Raw genomic sequence first — 26,429 nt, 5'->3', positions numbered from 1 at the left:
ACTCCATGAACCTAAGAAAAGTGTGGCCAATTGTAAGCCACCTATAAAGTGCACTTTTGTAGCAATCAAGTTTACCTGGCTCCATCAGGTAAATCCAGGGGGCATCTCAGTGGAGCTTCCAGAATTATTAAAGTGTAATGTTTTATAGTTAAAATCATGAATTTCATATACATATAAAATAAACACAGGTCAAGATTTTATTTAACTCATTAGTTAATGAAGGAACCAGTAAGATGTTACAACTGGTTCAAAGGAGAATTCAAAGATACAGATAATCAGGAATGCTGAGATAAATTTGCTTATCAATGGAAAACTGCTTTAAATCCACAGGCAAATAATCAATTATATCTCTGTGACATAATTTGCATTTCTTTGAATAATAATATTATTTACTATCAGTTTTCTACAGCTTAATTTTTTGTAAGTTTTTAGTTTAATTCCTGTTAGTTAACATATGGTGTTATATTAGTTTAAGGTGTACAATATAGTGATTCAACACTTCCATACATCACCCAGTGTTTATCACCACAAGCACACTCCTTAATCTCCAGCCCCTATTTCACCCATCCTCCCACTCACCTTCCCTCTGGTAACCATCAGTTTGTTCTCTATAGTTAAGAGTCTGTTTCTTGATTTCTCTCTCTCTCTGTCTCGTTTTTCCCTTTGCTTGTCTGTTTTATTTCTTAAATTCCAATATGAGTGAAATCATATGGTATTTGTCTTTCTCTGACTGACTTATTTTGCTTAGCTTATAGTCTAGCTCCATCCGTGTCATTGCAAATGGCAAGATTTCATTCTTTTTATCACTGAATAATATTCCATTTCTACACCTTAATTTTTGTAAAATAACAGAAAGATGATAAAACACACAAACCAGAAGGTTGTGCTACACTGGACATCCAATAATCTTTGTTGCCTGTTTTAAAGTCTTTCACAATTTGTCTAATGTTGTTTGTTCTTACCTGAGTTGAGGAAAAAGCATTGCTTCTTCATCCATTCATTTTTCTTCTTCCTATCTGACTCTAGCTTTCAGAATATCAGACAGAGATCCTTGCTGCTTCTATATGTAAACAAAAACTTAAGAACAGTGGTGATTCTCAGCCTTTATGGCTATGTCTGGTACAGGCTTTCTCTCTGTCACAAGAAATATGAATATTCATGTTCAAAAAGAATGAGAGGGTTTTTTTCCCCAAGAAAAATAAAATACTTCCATTCATTTAGCAAATATGTAATGAGCATATCTGCTTTCCAAACTCTGTGTCATGACCTTTAAGGACCTGCAGGTATGACCTCTGCCTGTCTCTCCAGCTTCATTTGATGCCTCTTTCCACTCATTCACTACCTTTCATTGTCTTTTCAGTTCTAGGCACATGCTTTACTGCTTTAGAAGCTTTGGTATGTACGTCCCTCTGCCTGGAATTCTCATCTCCTCACACTTCATATGGCTGAATCCTTCTCATCCTCACCACCTCTTTTAAAATGGCCTTTCCTTATTCTCCACCCCACCCATTATTCTCTATCCCAGCACCTGTTTATTTCCTTCATAGCATGTACCACAGTTTATAATTATTTTATTTGTTGGTTTACTTATTTTAGGCTGTCTTTGTTGGTAAAATACAATAGAACATCTTTGTGTCAGGGACCATGTCTATTCTTGTTCACCATTAAATCTCTAGCAAATATAGAATTTGTGATATATGATAGACTCAAAAATATTTGTTGAATTAAGAAGTGAATGAATGAATGAATGAATGAATGAATGAATAGCATGTGCTGTTCACTAAGGATTTCTTAAATATATACAGGGTTCCTGTTCTTACAAACTGTGTGTTCCAATAAAGGATACATACCAGTTATCAGACAATTGCACTGGATCCTAGGTGTGTGGTATCAGAAGGACATAGTATTATAAGGGCAAATAAGGTCTGAAGAGTTCTGCTTCTACTGTGATACAATGGCTTGTTTGGACTAACCCTCCCACCAAGAACAACTATAAAAGCTATTTAATTTTTTTTTAATATTTTAAAGAAGAAAAAAGAAAAAGCAGGTGTCTGAAGAGAACAACCAAGATAGCCAGGATTCAGGGCACTAACATCTCAGAGAAAAGTGATCCACAGAGAAGTAACACTAGAATTCTTCATCACATTTTTCCTCAAGGCATTTACTAATTCCCAAGCCAAGAGAAGGGGAGGGGGGTGTGTAATGGTACAAGAGACCCAAAAGCCAACCATAGCAGAGTAGCTAAGAGACTAAGAAAATAAACAGAATTTTTAGCAGTCTTAGGAGTTCAGGGCCTGCAGTGGAGGGGTGGGAGGGTGCCTGGCAAATATCTCAGACTCTCAGTTTAAATCCTTGAAGTGCTCTAGGAGTAAGGACAAACTGGAAGTATACCAGCCTTCACAAAGACTGAAATTGAACATCAAATTATCTCAATCTCTGATTAGGTCAGGCAATCTTTAGTTTACTTTAACTAACTTCCAGTGGAAATTAAATCCTTTCTGGAAAAATATATCATCATCTAGAACCTCTTTAATTTTTTTCACATTTAATGTTTGGACTTTAGTTTTTAAAATCACCAGACATGCCAGAGATAGGACAAATCACTAAAAGTTAAGAAAGAAGAAAAAGATAGAATAGCCCTGAAAATGATACTGATGTTTCTTTTGTCCCATGTGAAATTTTTTAAACTGTCATTAAAATTTTTAAGAAAAAAGAAATGACAGGGGCGCCTGGGTGGTGCAGTCGTGTTAAGTGTCTGCCTTTGGCTCAGGGCGTGATCCCAGTGCTCTGGGATCGAGCCCCACATCAGGCTCCTGCGCTGAGAGCCTTCTTCTTCCTCTCCCACTCCCCCTGCTTGTGTTCCCTCTCTCTGGCTGTGTCTCTCTCTCTCTCTGTCAAATAAATAAATGAAATCTTAAAAAAAAAAAAAAAGAAATGACAAAATGAAGAATTTCACTGGAAAGCTAGAGTCTATTCGTTATATTCAAAATTTTAGAAAAGGAATGGAAAATATGGAAAAGAGCATAAAAGACATATGGGATATGGTAAAAGGTCTAACATACATGTAATTGGAGTCCAGAAGGAAAGGAAAAAGAGTGAGCAGAAGCAATATTTAAGAGATGTTGGCAGAGTTTTCCAAAACCAATGAAAGACATCAAGCCAGAAATTCAAGTCTCTAATGAAACCAGGATAAATACAAAATAACAACAAGCAAACAAAAAACACATACCTAGGTAATTGTAGCAAAACTACTGAAAACCAAGGACAAAGAGAAAGTCTTACCAGAAGGATTCATTACCTTCAAAGGACCAACGATAAAACTAACAAATGATCTAAACAGATATGATGAAACTCAGAAAACAATGGCATAGCATTTGTAATGTGCTGAAAGAAAATAACAGCTGGTGTAGAACTGTATATATAGTAAAAAAATTCCTTCAAAAATGAATATAAAGACATTTTCAGCCAAGTAAAAACTGAGCACAGCTATATACTAAAGGAAATTTTTTTAGTCAGAAAAATTGTGGAGGAAATTAAAAGATATTGGCTGTTTAAACAAAAAAAAAGAGAGAGAGAGAGAGAGAGAGGCAGACAAAACATAGGTAATCAGACCCTACCAATGGGTTAAGTTACTGTATTTTGAATATAATGTAGCCATTTAAAATTAGAGGAGGTAGCTCATGAGATATCCTAGCTATTCCTTTGGGTGGAAAAACAAGTCGCAAATCTGTGTGTAAAGTATTCTCTCGTATGAGTTTAAAAAAAATGTATATGCATAGGGGCGCCTGGGTGGCACAGCGGTTGAGCGTCTGCCTTTGGCTCAGGGCGTGATCCCGGCGTTGTGGGATCGAGCCCCACATCGGGCTCTTCCGCTATGAGCCTGCTTCTTCCTCTCCCACTCCCCCTGCTTGTGTTCCCTCTCTCGCTGGCTGTCTCTATCTCTGTCGAATAAATAAATAAAATCTTTTTTAAAAAAATGTATATGCATAGACAAGTTTAGCCAGTGATGCAAAGGATGAGTTTCAAATTTTATTTTATACCTTTCTATCTGTTAGCGTTTTTACCATGATATATTTTTAACTTTTAAATTAAAATTAGTTAAATTTAAAAAAAAAGAAAGATTGTGGAGGTACAGAAATGCAGAAAGGATTAAAGAGTAAAAGAAAGTGTTCATATGTGGTTAAATGTAATTGAGTGTTGATTATATAAAATAATAATGTTTTATGAGGTTAAAATATGTTTATATATAAACGTATATTAAATTATAAATATAGAATGTATATTGTCTGTATACTATATACAGAAATATATATAATAGTTAAATATATATACACTCATATACACACATACTTAATGTATATAGAATATATGGTACATTATAGCACAAAAAGCAGAGAGGAATAAATGGAGTTAACATGTTTTAAGGTTCATGCATTGTCTGGGAAGTAATAAAAATATCAAATTGTAGTGGACTATAATAAGTCAAGAATGTATATTGTAATCTCTGAAATAACCACTAAAATAATAATAAAAGAATGTGTAACTAACAAGCTAATAGAAGAGAAAGAAATTAAAACAACAAAAAAAATTGATGAATTCAAAAGAAGGCACAAAAGAAGAAAAATGAAATAAAAACAGAAGTGACAAATAGAAAATAAATAGTAGGGTGATAGTTTTAAACCCAAATATAGCAGAAATTATATTAAATGTAAATGGACTAAGTCCTCCAATTAAAGATTGTCATCTGGATTTTAAAAAGACAATTAATTGTATGATAGTAATAAAAGACCCACCTTAAATAGAAAGACACGGCAAATTGGAAGTAAGAGAGTAAAAAAAAAAAAAAAGTTAACAGTGAAAGATAGCTGGTGTGGCTGTATTGATATCAGAGAAAATTAAGGTAAAAAAGATTACAAAATATTAGGAGGGACATTTTGTATATTTAAATGGATCAGTTCATCAGAAAAATATAACAACTCTAAATTTGCACCTAATAATATAGCCTCAAAATAAAGATAAGCAATCTATCATCCAGCCTTGGGAATTAAGGGGAGGTGGAGAAAATGACTGAGACTGAGATAAGGGGTGGGGAGAGGAAGGTAGAAAGAAAGAGTATTCCAGACAGAAAGAAAAACATTTTCAGAGATTGGGGGCAAGAATATCTCAGAAACTTAAAGTGATATAGTCCTGCTGGGATGGAGAGAGAGAGAGAAAAAAAGGAGGGTGAGGAGGGAGAAAGAGAGAGGCTGAGATTGAGAAAGAGGAATGGGGTTGGATGGGAAGAGGGTTGCCTGACGAGAGTAATGATTGTTAAAAGGGGGCTAGAAAATATGAGATTCATAGATACGATATTAAAAAGATGAGACTTTTTCCTGGAAAACAGGGAGTTTTGATGTATTTTTGGTGACTCGATCAGACTTTTTTTGAAGAGATCTCTCTTACTACTGAGGGGGGAATGAATTGGAGAGGGCAGGACTATTGGCAGAGAGACCTGTTTCAGTAATCCAGGTGAGATGGTGTTGGCTGAGGCTGTGGAAATAGAAGGGGACAGATTTTTAAAATAAAGTATCCCAAGCTTGTGAAATATTTAAAATTTTAGTAGGTTTCTTAGATTAATGAATAGGAAACTCAGCAATAGACCTAGAAGTTGAGAAATTTTTAGGACTGCAATTTTTTTCTTTATGTCTACCAAACCAACTGCATGGCAATGTTGTCTTTCATTTCCAAAGGTCAAGTTTTGTCAAGCCACTGTGGATTAGTTTTAACTTTAGGTTGGTTGTTTTTGTTGGCAGAATATAAATTTGGAACAATTAAACTCCCTTGACTTTCTATTTTAGAACTCCCTCACTATTTTTTTATTTTAGTTGACTTATTTAGATTTGGCAATCTGTGGGCAAATGCCCAAGGCTTTCCTCAAGGAATGTGCATTATTTTAAGTCCATTAAGAAGAATAAGGTAGTACACAAAAATGTGGCTTCCCTAACCTAGCACAACTTCTTAAGCTTCTTATTTGTTAACATCCTTTCTCAAACATAAAATTCTTTATTAAAAGAGAAACAACAACCCATCAAGTAATGTGGTTATTTGGATTATTACCTAACTACTTCTACTAGAATGTATTTTTTGTGAAAGCAGGGACATTGTCTCTTTTGTTCAAACCTGTATTCCCCCTATACCTACATTAGTACTCAGCATATACCAGGTACTCAATAAATATTTATTAAAGAATAAGTGAATGACAGGAATGAAGAAATGAAGGAATTTGCCTTAAGTAAATCAACTTCACTAAAATAAGATGTTTCTTTTCATTTCAATCTTACAAATTCATTTTATTTTCATTTGTAAAGTTTTGAAAGTCTGATATTAGAATGTTTGAAAATAAAGTGATTGTTTTTCATATTTGCAGGACTATCTCAAGCAGGTGCTGGACATTGATCTTCATGCTCAGATCCATTTTGGCAGGGTTTTTATGAAGCCAGGGTATGAAAATAATCTTATTATCTCATATATGGGGTTGGTGTGGCTTGCTTTAACTAACAAAGTTTTAAATGCTTTCTTTTTACATTTTCTATTATGGATTATTTACTCTAATAAAAGAAATATTATATTATTAAAATTCTTTGCACAAATGTAGCTCCTATCTGAAATGGGAATTCATCTTCCTTATGAATCACTGGGTTTGTTATAAACGAAGCAAAGCGACTTTCCAAACCTTTTCTCTCTTTAATTCCCATGTCTAGTTCCTTCTTTCTCTTTTTCTCTTTCTCTCCATACTGCTTCTTTCCCTCATTTTAAAAACGTTTTAGTATGAAAATTCTCAAAATGGGTGCCTGGGTGTCTCAGTCAGTTAAGCGTCTCCCTTCAGCTCAGGTCATTATCCCAGAGTCCCAAAATCAAGGCCTACATCAGGCTCCCTGCTCAGCAGGGAGTCTGTTTTTCCCTCTGACCCTCCTCAGTGCTTTCTCTCTCTAACTCTCTCTCTCTCTCTCAAATAAATCAAATATTTTTTTAAAAAAAGAGAGAGAGAGAGAAAATTCTCAAAATGCACAAAAGTAGGGAGTACAGTGAAATGTCCATGTACCCATCACCCAGCTTCAGGACCTATCATCATTTTTCCATAGCTGTTTTATCAGTCCCCTCCCTCACCTTTTTGAGAAGACAGGGGCCTACATTGTTTGGTGGTTTTGTTTTGTTTTGTTTTGTTTTGTTGTTTTGGATTGTTTTAATGCAAATTCTACAATGTCATTTTGGTATACATCTCAAGTAATAATAACAGTGACAGCAGCATTCTCTTGTGTACCCAAATGGTATTTTTCACCTAACAATAATATCATCTGATACCCTGATCATATTGAAAATTCTCCCAAATGTCAAGAAAAAGAATGCCTTCTTACATGTTTTATTTGAGTAGAATTCAAGTCAGGGCCACTCAGTATTTATTATTATATCTCTATTAAATAATATTTACCTCCACCCTTCTTTTTTTGTCATGCCATTGATTTGCTGAAGAAAATGCATCATTTGTCCTAACAAATGGATTTGGGTAACTGCTTCCTTGTGGTGGTTAACTTGTTCCTCTCTCTTTCCAGTATATTCTACGGACTGGAAGTTAGATCTAAAAGCTTGATTACATTCAGATTCTTTTTTCTTTTCCTTTGCAAAAATACTTCAAAAGTATTGTTTCATATTGTTTCTTACTATCTCCCAGGAAAAAGAAAAATAACTACATTCCAAGATCTCGCATGTCTCCTAAAGGGCTGATGTAGGTTCTGTAATCAGTTGTAAATCCTCAAAGAATGCCAAACATTGGTGTTGAAATATGTGTGGCCATGTCTTTAAGCAATAGTTTGCCTTTTCAGACCCCTACTACTCTATAAACCTTTCATTGACTAGTCAAAGGACTCAGTGTGTAGGTGAGCATTCTAATTCTAACACACCTCCATGCTGTCAGGGACAACGGTAAATAATGCTTTAGTTCAGAACTATACTCTGATGCGTTCTCATGTGAACCTGAAGAGAGTAGAAGTGAGACTTACCAGTTGTTATGAGTGAGCTATGAGAACCATCAGTAAGTTCCAGAAACCTTTTTTAAATGTCAAGCCAGCCTTCCTAATCTCCCAGATTTATTAGGTACCTCTCATCAGGTCTAGGACAGAGATCAGGCTTTACCGCCATGATCTTGCCATTTAAGTATAAAGTTAAGATTAACCCTAAAGTCTTTTCCACAATTTGATGGAACTTAAACATTCTATTTCTGCAGTTGCCCCAATATTGCTACTGCTAACAAAGCCCTTTTATTATTGAAACAAAGCCCTTTTATTATTGAAACAAAGCCCTTTTATTATTGAAACTGTTGGATTTGGATCATTCTCATTAAGAGTATTTCATCTTGAAGCACCTGGGTGGCTCAGTCAGTTAAGCATCTGACTTTTGATTTCAGCTCAGGTCATGATCTCAGGGTCTTGGGATCAAGCCCCACATTGGGCTGTACACTCAGCAGGGAGTCTGCTTGAGATTCTCTGCCCCTACCACTGCTTGCACTTTCTCTCTCAAATAAATAAATAAATCTTTTTTTAAAAAAAGAATATTCTGTTTTAAGCAAATATTACTATGCTATGAGTGCACAGGCTTTTTTTTTCTGTCCCTATGGGCAGTACTAATTTGATTGGAATACAGACAACATCCCAAAAGCATGTCAGTGGGCTTCTCACTAACCTCAAAAATTGAATTGACTATTCTTTTTGCAGTGAAAAAGAAGCTATATTAGTTGCCCTCACCTGTAGAGGAGAATTACTTGTGGGGTTTTTTTAAGATTTATTTATTTATTTTAAAGAGGAGCAGGGGGGCAGAGGGAGAGAGAGAATTAGAGGAGAATTATTTTTAATATCTATTAAGTTAATCTGAGCACCTATGATGTATAATTTTGGTACTATTTTTATTTTCAGTTTATTTTTACCACTTATTAAGGCTCTCATCAGTTCCTAATGTTTATTCTCCTCCCTTAAATTCGTAACACCGTGTGACCTCAGTCATTGTATAAATGCTATTACGTTTTGATCTCAAGAGGAGAATTGAACAATAGGTGTTGAGTTCCAAGGAAATGGCTTTCCAGAACTTAAACAAAAGCTTCACAGTCTAGCAATAGGACACTCATGATAGCACTGCATGATAAAATGTTTTGTTGTAATAGAATCTTTTTAAATTAGTACCTTTAGAGAAATCACAGAACCTGTCTGCAAGATGCAAAAGATGATTTAAATTGGCTTTAAATATAGTAGAAGGAAAGTATAATGCATTCCCTCCTCACTCTTATTATGTGTGTTAGTTTGCTTTAATAAAATGGTTTAGAAGTTTAAATGGGCTTCCTTTACTTGGCCAGAATTTATACTTGTCTAAAGATAAGAAGAATTTAAAGGTAATTGCTCCTTAATGGTAGAACAAGAAGAAATATAAAAAGCTCAAGAACAATTTAGCTTTGCTCTTCCCACATACAGTGCATTAAGAATGTAATTAGCCTCTTTCGTTTTAGACAGAGAGATACTAAAAAAAAAAAAAAAAAAAAACATTTGGAGTATTATCAGTCAGGACTACCAATCACAATTTTTATGGGTCATCTACAGTGAACATAGCTGTTGTCAAGAGTGTATCTTGGAAATTATTTTCATCACATAGGAACGGTCATGGCCAAATAAACTATTCATAAATTGATATGATAACCTAATCTAGTTTTTCTAAAATACAGAAAAGAATCAGAAAGTAAGCAAGAAGGATCTCAGAGTAACCAAAAAGAGACGTTACAAAGTACACATACTAACACTTCACAGCAGACCCTCTAAGAGCCTTCTCAAATTATGAGCCATAAACTTAGAGAAATCTTGGTTCTAATCTTTGTTTCCCCACCTAGTAGCTAAGAGATTTGGACCAAATTTCTTAATCTCTCTGAGTCTTAGTTTCATCATCTATAAAATGGGATAATTGTCACCTCATGGGATTGTTGTGAGTTAAAATGAAATAATGGATGTAATACATAGTTGTTTCTTTAAAAATAGTAACTTCTATTATTATTATCATTCTGACAATATAGCTATTACTACTACTCTCTGGTTCCAAAACCTAAAGCCAGCTTTTTTTTCTCTTTTTTAAGAGAGGGAGTGTGGGGAGGGGCAGAGGGAGAGAGAGAATCTTAAGCAGGCTCCATGGAGCCCAACAAGGGGCTCGATCTCACAACCCTGGGATCATGAACTGAGCCGATATCATGACCTGAGCCAAAATCAAGAGGCAGCTGCTTAACTGACTGAGCCACCCAGGCGCCCCCTAAAAGCAGCTTTAAGGGCCAAGAGGACAGAGTCTAGCACTAAGGGGAGCCACAGAAAAAAAATAGGGGGGAAAAAAAGAAAGAAGTGCAGTGTGTGGTGTGGAGTTATGGTTTATAGGTAAAAACAATATATAATATATCCTTGTGACCCAACGTCACTGTAGTGTAGCACAGTAGAATAAGTTAATAATGATTGGGGCTCCTGGGAGGCTCAGTCAGGTAAGCATACCAACTCAGGTAAAGCCATATTGATTTTGGTCCAGGCCATGATCTTGGGGTTGTGAGATTGCGCCCCACCTCGGGCTTATGTGCTAGATGTGGAGCCTGCTTAAGATTCTCTCTCTCCCTGTCCCTCTGCCCCTCCCCTACCCTCTCTCTCTCTCAAAAACAAAACAAAACAAAAAACCTTAATGGTGGTTCTGAGTCATCAAAAAAAAAAATGTTAATGTTCATTGTATTATTGCAAAAGGTAATGAGTGGTCCATTTTTGTAAGACCAAGCTGCAAAAATAATAAAATAAAAACAATTTAGGTACTTAAAAAGATAATTTTTCAACTACATGGAAATTTTAGCATTCCCTGAGGATTCTGTAATGCTCAAGTTTCATTAATATAATGAAATTTTTAGCTGGAAGTTCATATAAAACATAGTCAATAGAAAAAAAAATCATTATTCTTCACTGCCCGCCCACTCCATGCCACTCACACTCATCTCTTCCCACACCCATGATAAGGATTCATGTCAGTTAAGATTCATGTCAGAATCTTGAGGAAGTATAATTTGAAAATATTTTAAAATACTGTTGCTTTAATTTTGTTCTAGTCATAGTATTTTATTAATTTCGACCTTTCAAAAAATTCCCTTCACAAGAGGCCAGTTTTTATGTTTATTGCTGAGTATAGTTTTAAAGGGTTGAGGAATACTCATCTTGAACAGCAGGCATTTATCTGATAGACATGTATTACCAGGTAGTCTTCTGATAATAAGAATGATTGTTGTAAATCTCCAGCAAAAATAATATGGACATTATTAGCTAGAGGGGTCGAGAAACTCCAGGATTTGAGATACACTTCTCTGGCACTAGCAGGAAGAGGGGAAAAAGTAAGCTGCAGAAAACCAAGAAGTTTGGTTACTTGAAAACAGAAGATACTAAAAACAAACTAATTTAAATGCTTTTGAAACTTCATGGTATAAAGGTTTAAGAAAGAGTCAACAGAAAAAAAAGTATTTTTATGATAAATATTCTATATGAAGAGCCACATAGCAAGAAAACTGGAGTACTTAATTTACTTGTCGTATTACTTAGCAATCACTAACAACTTCTTTTATTCTCTAGCCTTCCAACAACATTTGCAACTTTGGATATTGATGGTGTAAGAAAAATAATCTTTGCACTACCAGGTAAGAATAATTGAAATAGTTTCTTTTGCTTTTTCTGGAAAAATGATCAAAATCTTTTTTAATCCCTATCAGAGCACTTGATTTGGAATCTGACAGACCTGGGCTCAAAACCCAGCTATACTTATTGTATAACCTTAGACAAATCACTTAACATCTTTGAAGCTATTTCTTCATTTGTAAAATGGGGCTAAAAATCTACTTTGTAGGATTGGTATAAAGGTCAAATTAAATAGTATCTTTCAAAGCATATTCCAAACCCTAAGATGATAATCAAATGTTAGCTGTCACTAGATCTTTCTGGGGTACCTGCTTTTCCTTATAGAAAATTGGTCAAAGTTAGCTGTCTAATCACCTCCCATACTGACAGTATTGTGTTCAAAGGTCCAAAGGGCCTTGAATCAACCATGCAAGTAAATACTGGAACAAAAAAATACAAAGCTGCCTTTGGTCCTTGCCATATTTGGACTGGAGCCAGAGGATGGGGGGCAACACGGAAGGAGGGACTACTAGTGCTGGTGCTTCTCAGTCAAATCCCAGCCATCATCAGTCTGACCACATTACTGTCCCCATGCTTCCTCCCATGTGGGCAGGAACTAGTATGTTCAGATTGTAGAAAAAGCAAAGTAGTTCCATTTATAAAGACTTTCAATTTCAGTTTTTATTGATTTTTGGCTTGCAGTTAAAGCCATGCTTTTAAAGTCATTACCAATCTTGATCAATTCTAAAGCAGTTTAGAAGTTTTGTATGTCTACTTGTTATTTTTTCAGCTCTTAAAATTATCTTCTGATCTGTAGCAATGTACCATTCTCTATTTCTTGGCACAGATTCCTTCAGAAAATAACCTACTTATTCCTTTCAGATGCACAAATCTTGTGGCTTTGGGATATTTATATGCTTTTTATATTAACTAAGTCTCAAAATAGAGTATAAAGAAAAGATGGCAGGCAGAAAATTTTGAAAAGCATTTTTTTTTTGAGTTTTGAGTTTTGAAAGCATTTTTAAAGCTCCTATGTATAAGCATAAAAGATTAGATTTCTATCCTATAGGAAATTTTGAAAGAGAAGACAGTAGGTAAAGTAGTCCTCAAAATGTATCTGTCCTCAAAATAGAATTCCTTGGGACCTTTATCAGGGCCTTTAACATACATTATCCTCTTCCTGGCTTCATTTTGCCTACAAAAAACTGTTTACTTTGTTTTCAGAAGATATGACTTGATCCTAGACAAAGAATGTTACAGTGGGAGCCTGTGTTACTTTTAAACTTGATCTGCCAAAGAAGTGATAATTGAATAACCTATTTTCAAATTGCTACCTTCAAATGAAATTTTCTCTGCCCAGCCTGAATGAACCAAAAGAGGGCAGCAACAACCCAGATGTTCAGTTTGTGGAACCAGTAAAGTGGTTCCTTTTAAAAGGATTTTAAAATTCATGATTGTATTTCTGCTTTCCTAAAGGGTACAAATTTAAAGCCATTATTAATCTTGATAACTTTTAAAGCAGTTTAAAATATTTATGTATCTACTTGCAGTTTTTTTAACTTTTAAAATTACTATAATAACACACTTACTATAAAAACGTTAGAAAATACAGGTAAACATTAAGAAATATCATCCATAATCCCTTCCCCCCAGCACAAAATAACCACTATTTGCAATTGTTTGCAATCCATTTTTAATAGAATAATTTTATAAGGCAGTAGCATTACAGGAACACTGGTAATCATTGCTGAACAATAGCTTTTTTTTATTGCTTTTCCATAAAAATTTTCATCTATGTATTTTGAGACAAGCAAAAAGCAATTAATTTTCATTAAGAGTCTGCTGTGCTGTTGGGCAACTTATTTTTCTCTTGAAATCACTATTACTCATCACTTTTTACAACTTAAAAAAAATCTACTCTCAACTACTTTTGTAGGTAGAAGAAAATTAAAGGTATGGTTTTAGCTAATAATAGGCTAAACTAACCACTGCCTTTTACTTTGATAGTGCAATTAGCAGCACACAGCCAGGCCAAGGGAACCCAAAAATCTACTAGTCCATCTCCCACCCCCAGTGTATACACACATGTTCAATAGCACTGTATAAAAGTATTAGTATTAATAAAATTTGAATTTTAGACCCAGGAGGGATATTGAGAATCTTATAGTCCAAACCTTTCATTTTGTGGAAGAGTAAAATTAGATTCGGAAACATTTGGAACTCACCTCTGAACAAAAAAGAGTTGCTCAGTTTGTTTAGTTAACAATACCACACAAGAAACTAAATCTGTGGTTCTCGGCGCAGTCTTTTTTTTCATTGTGTATCTTTCCTTCCTTCAAAGTGCATGACACACCCAGATTTCTTCTTGGAAAGGTATAACCGAATTCCTCAAATTTTTCTTATAACTTTTTTTTAAAGATTAATTTACTTATTTGAGAGAGAAAAAGAGCAGGGGGCAGGGAGGGGCAGAGGGAGAGGAAGAGAGAGTCTCAAGCAGACTAGGCACTGAGCAAGCAACCTGACGTGGGGCTCAATCCCACAACCCCGAGATCACAACCTGGACCAAAACGAGGAGTCAGGCGCTTAACTGACTGCACCACCCAGGCACCCCAAATTTTTCTTACAACTTTAAAAGAACTTGACCTTTTTATTAGCCTGCTAAGACTGCCGTAACAGAATATCACAGACCAAATGGCTTAAACAACAGAAATTTATTTTTTCATAGTTCTGGAGGCTGAAAGTCTAAGACCAAGATGCCAGCAAGGCTGGTTTCTGTTGAATCTTTCTTTCTGACTTGCAGGTGGCCGCCTTCTCACTGTGTTCTCACATGGCTTTTCTTCTGTTCACATGCACTCCAGGTGTTTCTCCCTCTTTTTATGCAGACACCAGTCTCATTGGATTGGGACCTCACCCCTGTGACCTCATTTAACTTTGATTACCCCTTTAAAGGCCCTAGTATCTACAAAGACAGTCATATTGGGTGCTAAACTTCAACATATGAATTTGTAGGGGACAAAATTTAGTCCATAACAGTATTCATCTTCAAGTCCTTTGCATCTTAAATCATTTAGGTTTTTTTTTTAAATATAAAGAAATTTCTGAGTAGAGAGGGGGATTATGGATACATTTCTTTATGCTTAACCTACTTTCTAAATGTTTTTGTTCTAAGCATGTATTTCTATAGCAATTTTATTTTATTTTTCAATATAATAATTTTTTATTAAATTATGTTAGTCACCATACAGTACATCCCTAGTTTTTGTTGTAAAGTTCCATGATTCATTACTTGCGTATAACACCCAGTGCACCATGCAATACATGCCCTCCTTAATAACCGTCACCAGCCTATGGCAATTTTAAAACGTCTTAAAAATAGCAAGTAGAATCTGCCTTAAAATTTATCAAGATTGGTAATGGCTTTCAATGTATAGTTCTCAGGAAAGTGGAAATAAACATTTCTGGGAATCAGAAGTTTCTGCATTTTACTGGTAGACCTAATGTTTACACCCTCTGTGGCATTTCATTGATTGTGGCTCTATTCTGGAGTCCTTTGGGATTTAGAAGAGGAAGAATAGTGGTTAGTCACCTCACTCTTTATGATGAAAGAAGGTATAGACAGTCAGAATTATTTGGCAAATTTTTATATGTATACTATAAATAACTGCTTTGTTGACTTTCAGGGAATCCTGTGTCAGCCGTGGTCACCTGCAATCTCTTTGTTGTGCCTGCACTGAGAAAGATGCAGGGCATCTTGGATCCTCGGCCAACCATCATCAAAGCCAGGGTAACGTTATCTAAATGACCAGGAACCAAAACTCAAGCCTAATAACATTAAGGATATGCTTTCCCAACTGCCCAAAACAAACATCTAAAATTTTATATTAGTTTTGAGGGGAAAATGTGGTTATATTTTCCCTTTCGTGATAGAAAATGGAGGGGAAAGAGTCCCTTTTATTCCCAGCCCACATTATTCCATGACTTCCAAAGTGAATCATTTTCTCTAGCTAGAATCCATATGAAAGTGGATATGTAGGGGCGCCTGGGTGGCACAGCGGTTAAGCGTCTGCCTTCGGCTCAGGGCGTGATCCCGGCGTTCTGGGATCGAGCCCCACATCAGGCTCCTCCGCTATGAGCCTGCTTCTTCCTCTCCCACTCCCCCTGCTTGTGTTCCCTCTCTCGCTGGCTGTCTCTATCTCTGTCGAATAAATAAATAAAATCTTTAAAAAAAAAAAAGTGGATATGTAATGATAAAATGATAAATAGAATGAGGCTAGCACTACCCTAAAACTAAACCTATACGGAAAGAGGGACAAGAATTCCCTTTCCCCTGCGCAAACTGACACAGGACAGCAGCCTATCTGCTCACTTTTTCTGAGACTTCACTGATAAATTTTAAATAGTCCAGAAAAAAACAACCACTGTACTAGAAGACTAGTGAATCAGAAGGAAAGGGTGACCACATTGTGTGGAAAAGGAGAACTAAGACTGAGGAATTATGCTTATAGTAAATGTCACCTAGAAATTAGAGTCCCTTTCTCCACCAACACTAACTTCTAATTTGATTTACTACTACTCAACTGATTATATAACACACTTTCTGTATAACTAATGAACAGTTTTCTTGGCAATATAACCTACAGTATCAAGCCATTGCTTTTTTTAAAAGCTTGACTGAGATACAACTGATATACAAAAAATTGCACCTATTTAATGTGAATATTTTGATGAAATTGGACATAAGCATATGCCCATATCATCACCACAGTCAAGGTACTCAACATAGCCAATACCTCCATAAATTTTCCTGTGTTCTTTTGTGGTTTTGTTTGTTTTTTATGTGTTTGATTTGTGGACGGACATTTAACATGAGAACTATCCTCTTAACATATTTTAAGTGCAGAATACCATGTTGTCTACTATAGGTACTATGTTGTACAAGGGATCTCTAGAACTCGTTCACCCTGCAGAAGAGAAAATTTATACGCATTGAGCAACAACTCCCCATGCCCCCTCCCCTCAGCCTCTGACAATCACCATTCTATTCTATGCTTCTATGACTGGCTATTTTAGATACCTCATGTAAGTGGAATCATGCAGTATTTATCCTTCTGTGACTGGTTTATTTCACTTAGCATAATAGTACTCTAGGTTTATCCATGTTGCCACAAATGGTAGAATATCTTTCTTTTTTAAAGCTGAATAATAGTCCATTGTATGAGTATAGCACATTCTCCTTCTCCATTCATCTATCAGTGAACATTTGAGTTGTTTACATATCTTGGCTGTCGTGAGTAATGCTACATGAGGCTGTAGATATCTCTTTGAGATCCTGATTTCAGTTCTTTAAGATACATACCCAGAAACAGAATTGCTCAATCATGTGTTCTCTTTTTCATTTGAGGGGAAACCTCATACTGTTTCCCTCTAGCAGCAGTGGCTGAACCATTCTCCATTCCTACCAACATTATATAAGTATTCAGTTTCTCTACATTCGTGCAATATTTATCTTGTGTGTTGTTGTTGTTTTTTATAATAGTTATACTAATAGTTGTGAGATGGTATCTCATTGTGGTTTTGATCTGCATGTCCCTGAGATTAGTGATGTTGAGCGCTCTTTCACATACCTAGTGGCCATCTGTATATCTTCTTTAGAGAAATGTCTATTCAACTCCTTTGCCCATTTTTAAATCAGGTTATTTGTCTTTTGCTATTGCATTGTAAGAGATTCTTCTGTATTTTGGATATAGACCCCATGGCAGATAGATGGTTTGAAATATTTTCTCCCATTCCCTTGGTTCCCTTTTCATACTGTTGTTTCCGTATCTGTGCAGAAGCTTTTTAGCTTGATGTAGTTCCACATTTTTTATTTGGTTGCTTGTGCTTTTGGTGTCAAATCTTAGAGATCATTGCCAAAACCAATATCAAAAAGCTTTTCCTGTATATTTTCTTCTAGTTTTACTGTTTCAGGTTTTACATGTAAGTCCTTAATCCATTTTGAGTTGATTTTTGTGTATTGTGTAAAAAAAAAGGAGACCCAATTTAATCTTTTGTGTGTATATATCCATTTTTTCAAATACCTAAACTGTTACATTTCAAGAGTTTTGAAATAAATTCAGATATGACAGAATGCTATGATTAGTTGACAGGAAGAACACAAGGCATAGAAGAGGAATAAGAAATATTAATAAAATATTACTGTGAGAATAAATAGGATAAAACATTAAAATCTAGGCTTCAGATATTCTTAACATTGACCTTTTAAATACTGAGATTTTGTAGACTAGTATAGGAAGAGATATCCTCCTTTTCTTAAAAGTTTAGTAAAAGTTCAACTAGATATTTCTGAAAACAAATTATTTTGGGTTTTTGTTTCAATAATCATAGCAGTAGTCTTATTTTAAATTTAACAGAAGAGGAAGAAAAAAGCTATCAATGAACAAAAAGTATTCTGATCAAATCAGAAAGTCAGAGTTATAAAACTTAGACATCTAAACCAATAATATGAATTTGCTCACTATTTTCATATTTGCTAAATTTAGGAAATAAGAAAAATCCGCATTATCATAAGAGAGAAAAAGAGGACTTCTCTTTGACTTTGCTGAGTTCTTACGAATCTTCATTTATTTTTCATTTTAACATTCACCATCTCTTCTTTAAAACTGATGTTGTGGCAGCTATCCTTACTGACAACAGTGATTACAGAGCAGTGTCCTTGGTACATTGTTCACAGTGCTGCTCATTCCTGTCAACTCGTGGAATTGAGAATTGGTCTAAGAATCAGTCAGACTCCTTTCTTCCACAGAGCAGTGTCACTGGGACTGTCAGTATGGGTCATCAGTGTGTTTGGCTGTTTACTTCTTTTGTTTTTAACTCCTAAAATCCTCCCCACAACTTTCCTGACATAACTGCTATTTTTAGAACATAACTTTATTCCCTTTCTTGAAACATGGTAAAACCTGTTGTCTCAATTTTCTGACCAGCCAATACGCAGCTTACAGACACGATTTATTACTGTTCTCCAAAATGGTTGCCATAATCACAGCCTCTCCCAATCCTTACTGCTTTCAGGAAGTGAGGTGGTTGTTAAATGCTGGTGTCAGTGACTCACAGTGCTCTATCTAATGCAGCTGGCCTATGGTTAGGGCAATGCTACATTATTTTAAAAGGTCAGCACAAAAAAATGTCATCCTTTTATATCAGTGCATTCTGACAAACATCAATTTAGAATAAACACTTGCCCTATGTCCTTGGTCAGTTATGGTTGACGTTGAAATACTTCTGGTTTTCAGTAGACAGTCAGAAACATATCTTAATTCATTGAATTATTAACCTAATGTTTCTACAAAAAGATATCCTTTTGTGTTTCCTTAATGTGTTTCCTTAATATCCCATCAAAGTACCCTACAGCCCCTTGTTGTCAGTTTTTTTCTCTAGATATACCTGAGATAACTCCTGTTAGTATTAATAGCCCACCTCAGACAGTGATTAAGAGAAGGGAAAGGGAAAATATTTTCATCTCCCATGGCACCAGGTCAGCATGTCTTAGGAGAGTATGGGCATGTTGAACTCTACTGGACTATTCTAATTTGTCCATCTTACCTCTTGAGCATTACTGACCTCATGCTATAAGAACTTGGCGAATGCTTTCTGCCTGATGTCATAAACAGTAAAATACAAAGCATTTTAGCAAAATGCTTATTTTGTTCAGAAATTGCTGGGGCACCTGGGTGGCTCACTTAATTAAGTGTCTACCTTCAGCTCAGGTCATGATCCCAGGGGCCTGGGATCGAGTTCCATATTGGGCTCCTTGCTCAGCGGGGAGCCTGCTTCTCCTTCTCCCCTTGCTTGTGCTCTCGCTTCTCTCTTTCTCTGTCAAATAAATAAATAAAATCTTTAAAAGAAAATTGCTTAGGTATTTGCAACTGTAGAGAGAAATATAACTGTTTATTGTGACAAGATCAGTCGTTGATCATCAAGATATTATTGGATGCCTGTTTAATGAGAATATTACAGCCTGTGGATTAAAAAACAGATATTGAAAATTATAGAACTGTCCATGATCTAAAGAAATGTAAATCATTTTTAACTTATTAGGAAATGAAAAATATAACTAGATTATAAACATTTTGGAAAAGTTCATTTGAAACTGATCCATGTGCAAAGATTTTAAAGTTACATGATAAATTCTAGACACATGATTTACAGGGTAAATAAACTCAAGGATCTCTCTGGTAGACTAATGAAATCAGTGCCTCATAACTTCATAGTACTTATCGAAGAAGTTAGTGTAAAGCTGCTATAACCACTCTTTGGAGCTTTGACCAGACTGGAGCAAAGTCCAGGCACCCAAGACCAACCAAGGCCTTGAGCATGTTATTTTGGGCTCCCACCCAAATAGAATCCCCTTTGGTCATCTATTTTCTCACAAACTCTCCTCCAGTCTATACAGTCCTGAGTCCCAGCCTATTCCCCTGAATCTTCTGGAGCTTTCTCTTTTTCCTCATTACTGCCAACAAACCTTCCAAAGGCGTTTAGGTCTTTGGCAAGTGTCTCAAAAAGTATTCTGATCAAATCAGAAAGTCAGAGTTATAAAACTTAGACATCTAAACCAATAATATGAATTTGCTCACTATTTTCATATTTGCTAAATTTAGGAAATAAGAAAAATCCGCATTATCATAAGAGAGAAAAAGAGGACTTCTCTTTGACTTTGCTGAGTTCTTACGAATCTTCATTTATTTTTCATTTTAACATTCACCATCTCTTCTTTAAAACTGATGTTGTGGCAGCTATCCTTACTGACAACAGTGATTACAGAGCAGTGTCCTTGGTACATTGTTCACTGCAAAATTAAATGGAAAGTGCAGAGAGTTCCCATATAGCCCCTGTCCTCACACATGTATAACCTCTCCCACTATTGAAATCTGTACCAAAGTAGTACATTTGTTACAACTGATGAACTTACACTAAGACATCATTACCACCCAGGGTTACCAAGTGTTCCCTCTTGGTGTTGTATATTCTGAGGGTCTTGACAAATGTATAATTACATGTAACTACCATTGTCCTGTTATACAGAGTATTTTCACTGCCCTAAAAACCTTCTCCCTCCATGCTAACCCTGGATCTTTTTACTATTTCCATAGTTTTGTCTTTTCCAGAATTACGTGGCCTTTTCAGATTGACTCCTTTCACTTCGCAATATGCATTTAAGTTTCCTCCATATTTTTTAATGGATTCATAGCTCATATTCTCTAGTGCTAAATAATATTCATTGTCTGGGTGTACCACCATTTATGTATCCATCCACCTATGGAGGGACGCCTTGATTACTTCCAGGTTTTGACAATTATGGAAAAAGCTGCTTATAAACCCATGTGCAGGTTTTTGTGTGGACATATATTTTCGATTTAGTTGGGTAAATAGCAAGGAGTGCAATTGCCAAATTGTAGGGTAAGAGTATGTTTAATTTGGTAAGAAACTACCAGTCTTCCAAAGTGGCTGTACCATTGTGCATTCCCACCAGGAATGAATAAGGGTTCCAATTCCTCCACATTCTCACCAGGATTTGGTGTGGCCAGAGTTTTGCATTTTTGCCTTTGGTAGGTGTGTAATGATATCTCATTGTTTTAGGTTGCAATTCCCTAATGACATATGATGTTAAATATCTTTTAATATGCTTATTTGCCATGTGTATATCTTATTTAATGAGTTATCTGTTGAGGTCTTTCACCTGTTTTTTAAAAAGATTTATTTATTTATTTGAGAGAGAGAGCACACAGGGGCAGAGAGAGCGGAGAGGGTGAAGAGAGAATCTCAAGCAGACTCCCTGCTGAGTGCAGAGCCCAATGCAGGGCTCGATCTCACAACCCTGAGATCATTACCTGAACTGAAATCAAGAGTTGGTTGCTTAACTAACTGAGCCATCCCAGTGCCCCTTGCCCATTTTTTAATCAGGTTGTTTGTTATTGAGTTTTAAGAATTCTTTGTATAGGGGCGCCTGGGTGGCGCAGTCGTTAAGCATCTGCCTCCGGCTCAGGGCATGATCCCGGCGTTCTGGGATAGAGCCCCACATCAGGCTCCTCTGCTATGAGCCTGCTTCTTCCTCTCCCACTCCCCCTGCTTGTGTTCCCTGTCTCGCTAGCTGTCTCTATCTCTGTCAAATAAATAAATAAAATCTTAAAAAAAAAAAAAAGAATTCTTTGTATATTTTGGATAACAGGCCTCCATTAGGTGTCTTTTACAAATATTTTCTCCCAGTTCGTGGCTTATCTTCTCATTCTGTTGACTTTTTTTTTCTAATTTTCTCCCTTAAATGTACATGTAGAACATACCATATAATATTATACCACATAATACAGCTTTGGCTCTTGAGTGACTACTGAGTGTCAGAAAAATATTCAAAAGGAAACAGCAGAAACAGTCCAAGTCCACAGCCCACTCCAATTTTGAATGAATAGAAGAAGTCATTGAAGTGAAACATCAATTCCCGCCCCCGCCCCAAAAAAAGTCTGTGTTTACTCATGGTACATCATTCTTGTAAGCACTGACACTCATAGTAAGTAAGTGATTTCTTAAGCTAAGTGATATAATATGCCAGAACTATAATGTCAGTACAACTAAATATATTGGTTAAAGTATTCTGCATTTTAGTTAAATACCATAAAAATCAAGTCAGTTTCATCTCTTGTTGCAATCAATTCTGTTTCTTAAATTGCCATAAATGTCTTTCTTTAAAACAAACAACCCCACTTTGTAGATGAACAAACAGGTATAGGAAAGTAAAATAACTTGCTAATACAGACACCCGTTAGCAGTACAACTGGGAGTCAAACCTGGATGTCAGATATCATCCCATCCTGGTATTTGTTCCACTGTACTACCCAGAGCCAATCTGTGCCTTTGCCAAGGGAAAAAATCTGCTTAAACACTTAGCAAATAACACAGCCACGCGAATGGCTCTTTAGTTTCATTCTGGCAAACACCCATACACACAGAGAGGGACTGAAAGAGAGACATTTTTGACGTCAAGTAAGCACGCAATAATTTTGGAATAATGGCAAGTTACCCCTCAGTAGATATGAAATAGAGTATAAACATAAGCAATATCAAGAGAAAGTGTTGAGTATGATTTAATCAAGGAAAAACACCTTAGAATTGAATTTTATTCGGGATTCCAGAGGAAAAGCAGGGATTGTCAGAGTGAATAATTAAAATGTTTAAAAACAGCATAACCAGAATGGATTGGAGATAGACTTACTTGAATCAAAATTTCTGGGATCTTCAAGTTGTAATTTTATCATCGATCTAAGCAATACCTGTTTTAGTTGGATAAAGGGTTTCTGGAGCATTTTAAGGTAGAGTAACAAATGATTATTGTGCTAATGAAAAATGAACAAGTCTTATATTCACTAACATTGTAATCTTGGATGGGCTATAGTCCATAATTATACACTATATAAACTTGTTCAAGGAATACCTCTTAGGCACCTGCTACCAACACATTATTACTTTAATTTATCAGATTTCAGGATGAATTTAATGAAATAGATTTTTTTAATGGCTGTAGGTTAAAGGTTGATTAGTCATTCCATATTGTATAAACTGAAGTTGCTATGTTAGAAAGTATTTTATTCTTATTGGAACGATATGAAAGATGCCCAGCAAAGACTCATTCAGAGGAATTCTTTTAGTACCAGTGACATGCTAAACAAAAATGGTATAACTTTTAGAAGAGACTACTTTTATTTGCCTTGAACAAGATTGTATATCAGTATTGGGACACTAGGGGAATATTCAAGAGAAACAGAAAGTAACTCGCCCTTTTATGTTAAAGGTAGGTATATGAATGGGTAGCTAAAGAGTGTCTCAGTAAATATTTATTGGATAGATGGACAGACAGATTGACAGACATATAAATGGATATTGAGCTTATTTGTTTCTTTAGTTCTATATCTTTTATTTTCAGTGTTAAAAAAATCTGCTTTGAAAAAAATCTCTTTGATTTCTCAATTCATAGGTCAGAGGTATCTGTGCTATCAGCCCATAAAATTAGACTTCAAAGATAAACCTTATCTTTTTCATCTGCCCTTTTCCCCACTGTGAATATCAACTTCTTAGCCTTCTTTTCTCTTTTCACCAGAGCAACCCAACTTCTGGATTTCCTGTATTAGGAACATAAGATGGCAGTGGTGGAAACAGCAGAATGCCAGGATATGTTCCATGTCTACTTTATTCTTTGCACAACTTCCACCACCCTGTAGTTTTAAGAGATGATCGGGTGATCAAGTTTGTTTTCATTTACTCTGTATTCTATAGTTATCATGTGACGTAAAACTGGATCCTCGCCCAGAATACCATCGGTGTATACTGACTTGGCATCACCAAGAACCACTGCCTTGGGCACAGAGTACAGGTTAGTCGTTCATACCGGTGGGTATTTCTATGCATGTATTCTGTTAAAACACAAAACTTATGTATAACCTCCTTCCTTGTGTACACCGAATCTTGTAATTGTTATACATTGTCCTTTTTGAAAGACTAGATGAATTAAATTATTCCCAAACAGTACAGCGTAAGAAGAAAACAAGAGTAAAAAATTTTAATAACAGTTTACTTATTCCATGGTACCATATTTCTAAATAAACTTTTGAAATACAGTTGTCAAATTATGGAAGATTTTTATCTATATGTTCAACCTCCAAGTTCTGAGTATAAAATTCTTGTTGTAGAAAAAGGAGAGTACTACTATACCTTAGATATTGGTAAAATTTAAGGACTGAGAAATCAATATTGATAACTCACGAGTTCTATAGTTAACTCCTCTAGAATTTAAACTTTTATCCCCAAGTATTCTAGTCATATTTACCTAACTTTTGATGTGTCTCCAGAAAAATTGTATCACCCTTTTAACAAAGGTCCTTTCAAGCGCAAACATCAGTTAACATAGTGACCGAATACATAGGCAGTGTTTCCTCCAGACTTGCATTTGAACTGGCCACCAAGTTAGTAGGACCATAGGCAAGTTACCTAACCTCTTTTGAATCTTGTAGAAATTAAATAAGATAGTTAAGGAAACTACCCGCTGTGCAGTCCGGCACTTAGTACACACTAAAGATATGGTTATTGTCATTTTAAAAATAAGTTTTAAAAAACCTCTCTTTTCAGACACACGTAACATTTTAGCCTGAACTGAGAAATTCTGTGGCATTTTGCATAATGCTATAAAATCCTGTTTTATTCCTTTAAGCAATAATTTCTACTGTTTATTTTTAAAGTTTAGTGAGAAGGGAGTAGGATACAGTAGCAAGGCTACCTGGAAAAGGGACGGGGAAGGTTGATCGTCTCTGTTTCTCTCAAAGACCTGTGTTTCTGTTCATTGGTGTTTATTTTGAAAAGAACTGCAAGGGCTCCAAATGTATGCACTGTGATGTTGCTGCTGTAATGAGATATTTCTTTCTAGGTAATCAGATGAGCAGCCGTCTGATGAGCATGCGCAGTGCCAACGGGTTGTTGATGCTACCTCCGAAGACAGAGCAGTATGTGGAGCTCCACAAGGGCGAGGTGGTGGATGTCATGGTCATTGGACGGCTATGATGGTCACCAGAGCGAGAAAGCTTTGATGCATGTCCACATATCATTGACTGTATCCTGTAATATGCAACGGCACAGCTAGTTTTTCTGATTTGGATAAAAGTTGATCTGTATAGTCAACATCTTGAACTATATTTCAAAAGAATTTAAATACCTTTTAAAGAAAAAACACCTAAAAATAAATCTTAACAGACAACTCTATTCTGATTATATCAAAGCAAATTTTTCCTTTCTTGCAAATTGCTTTGTGTGTTCAATGCTAGGTCTGATAGCGATAGCTTTTAGTAGACAGCAGTAGGTGCCTGCAGAACTTGTGTTTTTCTCATCTTTAAAATACAACTAATTATGCTCTTAATCAGGCTGTCTGCTTATTTATACTAGCGTAGACAACACTTGGATTTCCCTTCTTAGTATGCTTCATAACTGCTTTTCAGAGAGCTTTTGCTTGTTCTTTATCATGTATCTCGTGTTTATGTGCACAGTGCCAACAAAAGAGTGACTGGGTGGAGGCCCTGCCCTGCCTCAGGGAGAACCCTCCCCGCAGAGCATCCGGGAGGCGCCTCCCCCCAGTAGCCTCAAGGCACAGTACTCTTGGGCAGTAACTGGATACCTTTTATTTGAATAAACAAACTGGGGGGGAAAAATGCTTCCTTAAGTGCTGACAGCCTTTTTAACCAATACATTTAAAATTGTACAGAACAAAAAATAAAATCAAAGACTGATCTTGTACAGATATTAGTGTTACCAGCATTCATGTGGAAATCAAGAGCAAAGAAAAAATAATGTTAAACAACTCTGTACCATAACATTTTCTGTAATGATACTGAAACTTAATGAATAAAAAAAAAATCCTTGATCATTATTTAAAAATCTATTGTATTGGTCTTGTTATTAAAAAAGAGAAGATGGTCCTGCCATTCTGATGAGGTTCTGCTTGGACGAAAGGACTAATTAAGATGCTGTGGCAAGGGTAAGTGGTATAAAGGTGATTGAAAATGTGGTATAATATCTCTGTATTTTACTACAGCACTGCGAAAATACAAATCAGAAAATACGAGAGAACCTACAGTTGGTCTGGTCTTTTTAGTCATAGCTAGAGAATAGCAAGAAAATCTAGAGGGAAGAAACTTGATACAGAGGAAA

At 35.7% G+C, this 26,429-nt stretch overlaps 1 protein-coding gene across 4 annotated transcripts in view; it reads left to right on the top strand.

Moving 5' to 3' along the window:
• Positions 1–26,148, top strand: part of GPHN (gephyrin) — a 642,872-nt gene extending 616,724 nt beyond the window's left edge. For all 4 annotated transcript variants that reach the window (XM_040641766.1, XM_040641767.1, XM_040641768.1 and 1 more), the window contains 5 exons: positions 6,407–6,480; positions 11,652–11,716; positions 15,374–15,477; positions 24,012–24,108; positions 25,156–26,148. In XM_040641766.1, the coding sequence (XP_040497700.1) occupies positions 6,407–6,480; positions 11,652–11,716; positions 15,374–15,477; positions 24,012–24,108; positions 25,156–25,289 (474 nt within the window). In that variant the 3' untranslated portion in view covers positions 25,290–26,148. The remainder of the gene's footprint in view (positions 1–6,406; positions 6,481–11,651; positions 11,717–15,373; positions 15,478–24,011; positions 24,109–25,155) is intronic.
• Positions 26,149–26,429: the final 281 nt, after the last annotated feature.

This window comes from Ursus maritimus, unplaced genomic scaffold (assembly GCF_017311325.1).
Source record: "Ursus maritimus isolate PB19 unplaced genomic scaffold, ASM1731132v1 scaffold_25, whole genome shotgun sequence".
NCBI classification, from domain to species: domain Eukaryota; kingdom Metazoa; phylum Chordata; class Mammalia; order Carnivora; family Ursidae; genus Ursus; species Ursus maritimus.
The sequence above is the reverse complement of the archived record's forward strand: the minus strand, read 5'-3'. Positions and strand labels throughout refer to the sequence as shown.